This window comes from Phalaenopsis equestris, unplaced genomic scaffold, assembly GCF_001263595.1.
Source record: "Phalaenopsis equestris unplaced genomic scaffold, ASM126359v1 Scaffold000531, whole genome shotgun sequence".
Classification (NCBI taxonomy): domain Eukaryota; kingdom Viridiplantae; phylum Streptophyta; class Magnoliopsida; order Asparagales; family Orchidaceae; genus Phalaenopsis; species Phalaenopsis equestris.
In genome coordinates, this window is record NW_018164971.1 from 1,041,503 (window position 1) to 1,052,733 (window position 11,231).

Genomic DNA, 11,231 nt, shown 5'->3' on the forward strand with positions numbered 1-11,231 from the left:
AATACAATATTTCAACATAGTACACTAATAGTTATAGTTATATACTTAAAACTATTATATATTTATTTGAAATTTAATAAGCATAAACTAAAGTATATAACACGTGTATACATTACTTTAGTATAATAAATACATTTAACTAAAATTTTTTATAGTAATGTTAACGAAATAATATGATAAATATAGTTAAATTATATCTTAAAATAAATTAAATTTAAGACATATTTATAATATAAAATACACTTAATTTATAATAATACATATATAATTTTAATAATTTAATATTTACAATTAATTGAACACATATTTACTATACAATAAAATTTAATAAATACTGTTAACATTATTAATAATACTAATATTAAATAACTATTTAGTATTAAATGTATAAATAATACATAATAGTTACTCTATATTTGTATTTATAACTTCCCTAAGCTATTAAATTATTAAATAATTATATATATATATATATATATATTTATTTATGTATTGTTAATATTAAGTTTAAAGTTATATTATTACACTAAATATTGCATGCACTTAACAATTAATAATAAATATTAGTAGATTTATCATGTCTATTGTAAACAATATTATTGAACTTTAATAAAATAATAATTTATTCAGAAATAGTTGGAAATCATTTATTTCCAAACTCAAAAATTAAATAGATAGCCATCTTATTTTGATTGACTGCTGCTCTAAATCAACTATTTATTTAAATCTAACACCTAACCAATACTCTACCACCCATTTGTCACTGGATCCTATCTAAATGAATTGTTGACAAACGCCCTCTCTGCAGATGCTCTTTCATTGAGGGGAAGAGGGAGAGAGAGAGATTCCTTGACGGCAGCGGGTGCTGGAAGTGGGGCTTCGTGAGCGGTGGACGTGTAGGTCGATCGATGGTGTGGGGGTGGGGGGAGAGAGTATTCAGCAGTGCTGGTGCATCTATTGGAGAGGGATTCGCCGGCGTTGGAAGGGGCGTCTGGTTCTGGCAGATAGGAGGAATCGGCAGCGACAATCGGCGGCATGTCGGCGCGGCGATAGGTGTGACGGCCATGCTGGGACTTGCCCTAGCGGCCACCATCGTCCTGTCATCTCATAGGTAAGTGAGAATCAGATAAACCGTCATCACCTATCCATCATCTCGCTTCGAGTCTTTGTTCTCAGCGTTTTGATTCCGCTCGAGTGTGGAGGGAAAGCAGTGGAGGGATGACAGATAAGGCTCTTGGAAAATTTCAGACTTTGTCCAATTCCCAATCTTCTTATTCTTCATCTTTTTCTTCATCTTCATATTCTTTTTCTTCGTCCTCGCCGTCGTCATCCTGCTTGTCCGATTCGCAGTCGCTTCTCATTTTCGATTCCTCTCGAGTTCGCAACCGGTGAGTTTTCGCTCCTGCTTCAATTTTCCTATTTTTTTAATGCTTCAATTTTTGTCTTGAACCTAATTTTTTGAAAATTACGAATTCTCGTAGTTTCGTTATCTTGTCTCAGTTTTATCCGTCTCACTTCAAAAGAGTGGCAGGAATAATTTTGTTTGCTTTCATGGCAAGTTATGAGGCAGAGGTTAATTAAGGAAAGGGTTTAATAACACTGATTGATGGCATTTAGACATGGCGGTAGGATTGAGGACCATGGTAGAAGTTGGCCTGGCTGTCACTATCGTCATTTCATCCCGCGGGTAATGTGAATATTAAAGAACCCTTCCTCTAGCCCGTCTACATTAGCTCCCAGTGTTCTTATTTTGCTGGCTAAGTTAGCTAAGGGAACAAGCTAATAATTTCACCGTACAGCAAAATCTCACATTTCTTCTCGTTCTTTGATCCTCACTTCCTATTTCTTGCTCCATTCTCAAGGTTATCTTATGGTCAACTCAACAGTTTTGCAAAAGGTTTTGTATTTTGTGGTCCAGTTAGTAGCCTCGGCCTCCACTGTGGAAATGGGAGGTCACTGTGGAAATGGGAGGTGAAGGGCACTAAGTGCTAACTGCTAATAGTTGAGATTAAGTTTTCTGCCCTTCCTGCTTTGTGTTATTGCTTCTGTTCTTCTTTGTTTTCTTTTTCCATCTCTTTCTCCATCATAATCTTGCCAAATTTGTTATTTCTCTTATTTTCACAATCTTTGTTCAAATATAGCTGTTTCACTTTTGAGAATAGTTGTAGTAGCAGTTTTGGTTGCTTTAATTGGAAGGCAATTGTGAGCAAAAATGATAATCAAGGAATGATTTAATCAATGTGACCCTAGAAGATTTCTATTTCTTTCTCAGTTGGACATGTTTTAGCTTGCTTTGATATTTCTTCATAATATATTTTTTGATTACCAGCGGCAGCCTTAAATCACCTTGGTCTAGAAGGAAAAGAAAGCATGTACTTACTCCACAACAATGGAAAAAGTTTTTTACCCCAGAAGGAAAACTTTGTGATGGAGGGGCTAAACTTCTAAAAAAAGTTAGGAGTGGGGTAGGTGCTTATTGCTTTGAAATTATGTTAACAAATGTGCTCTATGCCACTTTAAAGAAATGTCCTAATTTTTTATTGTTTATTTTTTAGGGAGTGGACCCAAGCATTAGGTCTGAAGTTTGGCCTTTTCTTCTTGGAGTGTAAGATTTCTACCTTATTTGCTTTGAAACCTGTTTCCATCTTTATCTACAATACTTGCAAATCTATTTCGTAGCTTAAACAAAATACATTTAACTTTTACAACTATACATCACTTATAGCTCGCCTATTTCCACCCTTGCCTATATGCATTCTCTCCCCACACCATCGAACCTATTAGATGAACTGATCTTTTTGATATATTAAACATAAGTATTTGTCTTGCTGCATATGACATGCTTGGCACTTTTCTTTCAAGAGAATCATAGAGCTTTATCGTGTATCACCCAAAGAAAGGACTACAAACACCCACCATCATCAAAGGGTTATCTATCTAGTTTTTGTAACCAGGGACCAAATTATTTTTTGTATTTTTATTCAAGATTGTTTATTTATTGATATCCTGTGTATGAATCAAATACCTTGAACTAATGATTGTTTCTGAATTTGAAACTCGATGGGTAGAATTTTGATCAATTTCAGACAAAATTGATTTTCGTTGACTTGAGGACGGCTCTTAGTTCAATTCAACTCAAAATCAGTCTAGTATATGATACGTACAATGCATCTAATTTTTTGCAACATATTCATGAAGTCTTGGATTTAATTTTTCTAATGGTTTGAGTTTTCTGGAGAAAAAGGATTCTTTACGGCTTGGAAATTGTGGGAGTGTAAGTGGTGGGATGTGAGCAATAGATACAATAGGGTACAAGATGATTCTACTCTTGGCCTAGCATAAAAGTGAATTAAGGTTTGCAAATGGACAGTCCAGTGTTTGCAAAAACACTTAGAAGGCCTTTAGGAATTTTCCTAGATATGATCTAGAATTTAATAGAAATTATCAACTGGTGAGTGGTGTAATGTTGGCAAAACCAAAAATACGTTAGGCTTGACCTAGTTTAACTGATTGAGTGTGCACTAGATTTTCTTTTTTTTTTTTCATGGGAGTGGGACTGGAATGAGTTAAGACTGTTAGTGAGTGCTGTGTAGATGGAGAGAATGTAGACTAACAAATGAAATTTAAACAACACAAGTTAAGCACTAACCAAAGAGTGAAGAACTCAACTACCAAACCAATAACAAGAACAATGTCACTTATTTAATTTGAGTCAGTTTAGCACTATAAATCTAATAAATCAATTACACCTTTTTTAACACCATTTCCTATAGATCTACTGTTGAAATTTTAAATTTCACAAAGATAGGGGTAGTTCATGTTTATAGGTGTGGCTGGATAAGAGAAGTGGGTGATTTGGCATCTTGATTGGCTGAAGATGGTCGAGCCCTCCTTAACTGTCCCTTGACCTTTGGTTTTATTTGTACAAGTCTCCATGTCATGATCCTGTTGACCTCATTTTCAAGTGAGGGATTTACTTCTCTCCTTAGAGCCTAGGGTCTAGCCTTAAGTATTCATTGTTGACACTCTTAGAGGACTAGTCTTGGGACCCAGACCGCTTAGAAAATTCAAGCCACTCCTTTACTCCTTCGAGTTTCATTTTTTTACTAGATATATGCCACCTCTTTTGCTTTTTTAAGGACTTGGAAGCTTGTAATTGTGGAAAAGTTTGAAACTTTTTGTGGTTTTTGAGCCATGAAAGTTTGGAAACATAGAAATCCTTACATATCATTATCATTCTCTTTTTGGTATGATGCAAAGGATTGATTGGAATATACTTAAATAGATGCATACCTACACCTTACATAGTTACTATGTGCTTAACAATTCCACATTGAGATTTTGAACTTCAAAGTGTTGAGATTTTGGGAAATTTACATGCATGTCTTATAACTCTTATGTATTCACATTTTCAGCTACCTAAACACCACCCCAACCTTTCGTTTTACACAAGAGGTAGCTCCATTGTTTAGTGAGAAGGGTATCTTCACATACTTGGGGTTTACACACTGTTTTTTGGAGCCATTTCGGGTGCCGATTTGGGCTGGTTTATGCACTATTTTTGGAGCCATTTTAGGTGTCGATTGGAGCTGGTTTATGTAATGTTTTTGGAGCCATTTTAGGTGCCAATTTGAGCTTGTTTATGCATTGTTTTTGGAGTCATTTCGGGTGCAGATTTGGGCTGGTTTATGCACTGTTTTGGAGCCATTTTAGGTGTCGATTTGAGCTGGTTTACGCACTGTTTTTGGAGCCATTTTGGGTGCCGATTTGGGCTGGTTTATGCAATGTTTTGGAGCCATTTTGGGTGTCGATTTGGGCTGGTTTATGCACTGTATTGGAGCCATTTTAGGTGCCGGTTTAGGCTGGTTTACGCACTGTTTTTTGAGCCATTTCGGGTGCTGATTTGGGCTACTTTATGCACTGTTTTGGGAACCATTTCAGGTGTCAATTTGGGCTGGTTTATGCACTATTTTGGAGCCATTTTGGGTGCCGATTTGGGCTAATTGATGCACTGTTCTTGGAGCCATTTTTAGGTGCCAATTTGGAGTGTTTTGTGGACTGATTTCGGAGCAGCTAGGGCATTGTATTGGGTATTCTTTTAACACTGTTTTGGGTTTCGCCTCATTTTGCTTTGATTTTTGGAATTGAGTCAGTCTCTTTTCCTTTCCCTTTGTTTTATTTTGGTTTCTATTTCTTACTCGATGGATTGATTTGCGTGCTTATAATTAAGTATAAGTGTGCGTAGTGTAGCGTTGTAGGTGCCATCGAGCGGGCTATAAGTTGGACGATTTGGGGTTTAAGGGCGATGATGATAATGATAATGATTATGTAGGCTAAAGAAGGAAGATAAAATAGTATCTCCTGCCTCGATGACTTTCAATGAGCGGAGAGCAGGATCGATGATACTGTTCACCAGCTCTTGGTGCGAAGTTGCCCCCTTGCTTTCTTAGGTTGTCAACAGTTCTAGCTCGACCAAAGTGAGCAACTTGTGGACCATTTTACTTATTCAAACACTTGCACAGATATTGCATTTACACAGAAACTACATTTCTCCAAACACTTACACAGATACTACGAACAATTTCACTTTGCAACAACATTACTTTTGACTTTTATGTAAATTCTGTATGCATGAAAATTAAAAAAGCTTTGATAAAATTCTATAAGGGTCCACTTGTTAATTGTTTCGATTGTGTTCGGGAGCTGTCTTCATTCGATATTTTGGGTTGGTAGCATCTATCCAAAGTTGGATTGTAAAGCACACAACCCAGCTCTGAACCTACTCCGAGTCTGAATTCTTACGGCCCGGCTCGATTTTTCATATATGTCACTTGTTCTTTTACTTACACAAATGTTCACCATGCTAAATAAATCTTTTGCTATACTTGCTTACTTTTACCTGTGATACTGACACCTTTGTAGCAGCAACAGACACGCCAGGTACTCATTTACAGTTTATTTACTGCAATCTTACTGCTTTACTGTCACTTTACTTTATTTTGCATGTTTTACATTATTTGTAAATAAAAAAATACTTTTAAAAATTAATATACACTTTTAAACCTAGTGAACCCCCTTAATTCACTCTTTTTGGATTTACGAGAATCTCTTGGATGTGTTAACCTACGATTGCTAACGAGAATTCTCCTATCTAAATGGGCTTAATAACTTATTTAGCTGAAGCAAATTCAAAAAAAAAGTGATGCTGGAATGATGAAACCGTGAGTTCTTAATCGGTGTCGCTCAAATTAAATTAAAATTCTCCCATGAACATTTCAACATTTGAACAATGACGAACAAACCAAAATGTGACATATAAACCACAAACCTCAAATCCTTAAAACCTGGAGCTACTACTACAGCAGGAGGCTTGGAGCCAACTTCGTGGGCAGCACGACGAGGAGCTTGAATCGAGCAGCAAAAGGATATTTTTTCAACTATCTCTCTCCTTTAGGCTTCTGTGCAACTGTGTTGTGCATCATAAGTCTTAATTCGCCTTAGGTTCTGAGGTTGTCGTTTGGTATGTTGTAAACTCTCCTATCCTTCTAGGTTATTTACATCATACAGATCATGCAAATGTAAGTCCTAATATTAAAATTGACTGGATTGAACATTTAAATAACATCGTCTCCAAAACGCAGCCATATAGTCGGATAGTTTGGGAAGTCACTGAGGGTTCTCCTCAGGATCGTGACGTCCCATACCTCTTCATTCTTTTGGACTCCTGAAATAATTGCTCCCATTTGATTTTTCGCGTCCTATCTTGTAAACATAAACCTTGAATTCTTGATGGTTAGGATCTCTGATCATTATCGATAGTTTTCTCAAGTGATCTTAGTCATTTGTGATGTAATTAACTATAAGAGCTTGTCTTTATAGAAAATTTAAAACTCAGGTAAAATAAACCCTACCTAATCCTTATCTTAGTTAGGAGAAATTGTCGGTCGCACATAAAAGGTTCGCAGACTAAATGAATGTCACAAATCTCTTAGTTTGTACGATCCGATGTATACTTTTTTTTTCAGGAAGGTGTAGTATTCGTGGTATCAGACACAATTATATAAACTATTAGACGAATGAGATCCGTTTGATCTTATTTTTCAAAATTAGAACACACTATTTTCGGAACCAAAATTATATACACTACTAAATTACGGGATTATTTTCAAAACCAAAAAGTTGACCGACACATCCCTTTCATTGTAAATCAAAATGATATTGCTATGAGGTCATTTCCAAAACCTTGCATAATTGCTTTCTTCCAAGGGGTTTCCTTAATTTGATTTGTGGTGATCATTAATGCATGAGTTACTTATGGTTTAATCTTACAAAACTTGTGATACATAGTACAACATGGGATGGAACCATAAAATCTATTTAATGGGGTCACAAATTAATAATTTTTAAAATTGCCTCAGTCTTTTTTATCAGGATATGATATTGATATTGATAATTTTACTTTTTTTAATTTTAATATTAAGTTCTTTAAAATATGCTCACAAATATATATATATATATATATATATATATAACCAAAATAAAAATTTCATTAATGAAAAAGAGGATACAAAGGATTTAGTGAGCAAGTGTTAGGAACCCACTCACAAGGCATATATGACTCGAAAAAGATAAAATGTACAAGCATACCCAAAAAAGTGACAAAGACAAATTTCCCAACAGCAAAACAAAACTATCAATCATGATGAGAGGATTTGCCTCCTCCCCTCCCCCTGGTTCTAGGAATGGAATCCAACAAAAAAATATGAAGGGGGCTTCAACCCGAGACAATCAAACAATCATCCTGTAGATTCTGGAGATGAGACATTCCTTTTTTTCTTCCTCTTAGATTTATAAACCTTCCATTCATCTTCCACTTGTTGATCCAGCTGATCGATTTCAGTGGAGAGCTCACGTTGATCTTAACTTTCCTGTAATGCATGAGTACCTTCCCCAACAACAATAGGTGGTGCCAACTCATTATGGTAAACTTCCAATACAACCAAATGAGAGGGATGGGGGTCTTAATAGACTTGCGTAAAGATGGGTTCTCATCAAGTTCACTGAGAGCAATATCAGGCTGTGTGAGGAATGGGAACAACAAACAACTCATCTGTCTGGTTAACATTTATACCAACAGGTTCCAAAAAAGTTTCAGGATCTAAAGTTGTCTCTTTGGTATTACTGGTATAATTCACATCCTAAGGAATAAAGGGTTCCTTTGCATTTTGTTCTAAAACTGTACTGTCGGAAATACTCAGGAATAGATGGTTCCTTCGCATATTGTTCATCCATAGGATTATTTATATCTAGCTGTATTGGAATATTAGGTTTCAACTTTGGGTGTAATATAAAACATCTTACAATAATTGCAGTAGTATGACCTTTATTTCATAATGATTTGTTGCTAGTAACCATTGTGAGCAGTCAAATTTCTTCTACATCTGGAAGTGTAATATCCCTCTCTATTAAAATTCTTGCAACAGAAGACATTGACAGATTAAAGGTAAAGATGTCTAACTTCATTTGTTTTCCAAGAATAGCCACAATAGCATATAATACTTGATGGTTGAAGAAGTGAAGCTTTAGTCCAGATAATTTAAACCATATAGGCACAATGAGAGGCTCTAAATCTGGATCAAAGTCAGGGGGCCATTTAAGTAATTTCATATGTTTGCCCTTAATTAAGATGTATTTCATCGAGAACATCTTTGCAAGTTTTCTTTTTTACTCAGCTGTATCATAACATGTCTTTCATCAAAGCGGCCCACCTTTCGGTCCCCATCTAACGTGAAATCTTAAAACACTTTCCTGATAATCTTCATCTTAGGGTGATTCCAATAAGTGTAAATTTATGATTTTCAACAAGTGTTGAAATTTCAGTGTCAGAGAAAATTAATGCTGGTTTGCCCCCTTTTTTTACTGTTTTTTAATGAAGTTACAATTTCTCTGTCCAACAAATGAATCATGATACATCTGTAAAAAAACTAAAGTATCCTTGAGGTGATAATGAGCACAGTCTTTTTCAACCACTGCAGCATATGAGGGTTTGCTCGCATTCGGAGCAGGCTCAGTCGCAAAAGAAGATGAGAGAGCTGCCATGAAATCAAAATAAAAACAAACCCCAAAAAACACCAAGAAGACGCGACAATGATAACACCCCGACGTGGGAGTACAACCAACAAACACCTCACCACGAAAATTGCTGCAGCGGCGAACAGAGCATCCAACAAACCATGAAAGGAATGCAATATTGGAAGAAACCCACTCAATTCTGCCGTAAAATTATCGAGAGTCAGGAGATAAAGAACCGAGACGGAGTGACGACCCAATTGGCTCTAGAGAAAATGGTTCCACAATCGACAAAACCTTATAGCCATATCATAGTTAGAAAACTAGTTGGAAGATGACATCATCTGAAACACAACCCTAAAATGACAGACACTTCTGACGCACAAAACCTTCTCGATCCATGTTGACAAATATATATATATATATATAGAGAGAGAGAGAGAGAGAGAAAGCCCAAAGACTAATATATTAAAAAGAAATAAGGATACATATAGATTGTGTGAAAGGGCCCAAGCACGACACCCTTCCCTCACGATAACTACCACATACAAAATGTTCCAAAAAGAGAGAAAATACAAAAAATTACATGAGATACCTAAAGAAAAAAAAACAAAAAAAATCAAAATACATAGTATCAGGTATCTAGAGAGCGACTCAATTTTTTTTTGCCTTTGCCCCTAGTTCTAGGAATGGAGTCAGCTAATAAATTGGTAAGATGAGTGCTATTGCCAGTAGTGACCAAAGTGACCAAAGTATCATCCCATCCAATAAGTTCCCGAGCTCGAGTCGGCCTCCAGTCTTCTTCTTCCTTCTGGAATAGACTGTCATTCCTCATTCGAAGATTGACTCTCCTGATCAGTGGATTAGTCTAAAGTGTGTCGGGCATGGATAAAATGTTGAACATTAGAATTAACTGATTGTTGTACCAGTTGATCTTTTCTTGGATCAAATGGGCACTCTCATGTGTCTTGGCATGTAAGTGAACCTTTTTCAATAACAGTGAGTGATATACACACTTTTGGATCTTTACCTGTAGTATGGTGCTCTTCTTTAGAAACTGCGATGTTGGGTGGATGATCGGGTTGCACCTTCTCAGCAGGGATGGTAGGTGGCTGATCTTTAACGATATTCGACTTTATATGAGGATGTAACTGATAGCAAATAGTAGAACTGTGACCAAACATATTACAATGAGAGCAATAAGGAGGATGTTGTTCTATTTCAACATTTTGCCAATACCTGTTGTGAGTGGTTTTAACACATACATCATCCAGAGCTGGTTGAGTGATATCCCTCTCAACTAACACACATGCCACACATAGGGTCTGGTGATAGCAAGCATAGGACTATCAACCTTGAGAGGCTTACCGTAAGCCATTGCTAAAGAGTAGAGAATTTTCAAGTTGAACAGATTGATGTACTTTTAACCCAGGAAAATTTATCCAAACAGGCATGATAGGGGACTCTGCTTTTGGATCAAAATTGACAGTCCATTTCAGATATTTCATAGAACGATTGTCAATCTTAATAACTTTTCGAGAAAATATACGAGTTTAATCAGCATCATGAGATAGTTGAATAAGTATATGTTGACTGTCAAGTAATTTAATATTTCAACTGTCCAATAGTTTCATAGTTTCAAAATCTTTTCTAATGATCTCAAGTTTTGGTCTTCCATAAAAGAATTTTACCACTAGAGCAAAATGCCAAGAAGATGTGAGTACTGGTTTAAACTTCAGTGAGAATAAGAACATGCTTCCTGTTTTTTTACCAAGTTTTTTAATAAAAGTGTGATCCCACCACCTTCAAGAGCCTCTTGGAAGTATTGTGGAACTTTGCAGGACTTGCCAATATGGAAACCAGGCTCCGAACCCGCAGACTCAACACCTGCATATATATATATATATATTATTTGAAATAATTGTGTAATCATTTTATTATCAGTGCTATAAATTAGATATTATAATATAAAATTTTAGTTAGAAGGATACTGAAGAATACACAAAAAAAACATGCAAAAATATAATTTTAAAGAGTCAATTAAAAAATAATTCTACCTAAGAGGGAGGGAGGGAGGGATGTTACACACACGCACGCGCACACACACACACATATATATGTACACACACATATATATACACACACACACACACACATATATA

The 11,231-nt window shown here is 35.8% G+C and overlaps 1 protein-coding gene across 2 annotated transcripts in view; it reads left to right on the forward strand.

Annotated features, from left to right (window-relative positions):
* The first annotated feature begins 768 nt into the window (after window positions 1–768).
* The window catches only part of LOC110028823 (GTPase-activating protein gyp7-like), a 35,024-nt gene continuing 24,561 nt past the window's right edge, over window positions 769–11,231 (forward strand). Inside the window, exons 1-3 of one of the 2 annotated variants that reach the window (XM_020730826.1) lie at window positions 769–1,111; window positions 2,330–2,465; window positions 2,556–2,605. In XM_020730826.1, coding sequence (XP_020586485.1) covers window positions 909–1,111; window positions 2,330–2,465; window positions 2,556–2,605 — 389 coding nt within the window. In that variant the 5' untranslated portion in view covers window positions 769–908. The remainder of the gene's footprint in view (window positions 1,112–2,329; window positions 2,466–2,555; window positions 2,606–11,231) is intronic. The other variant, XM_020730827.1, reaches the window with a different exon arrangement.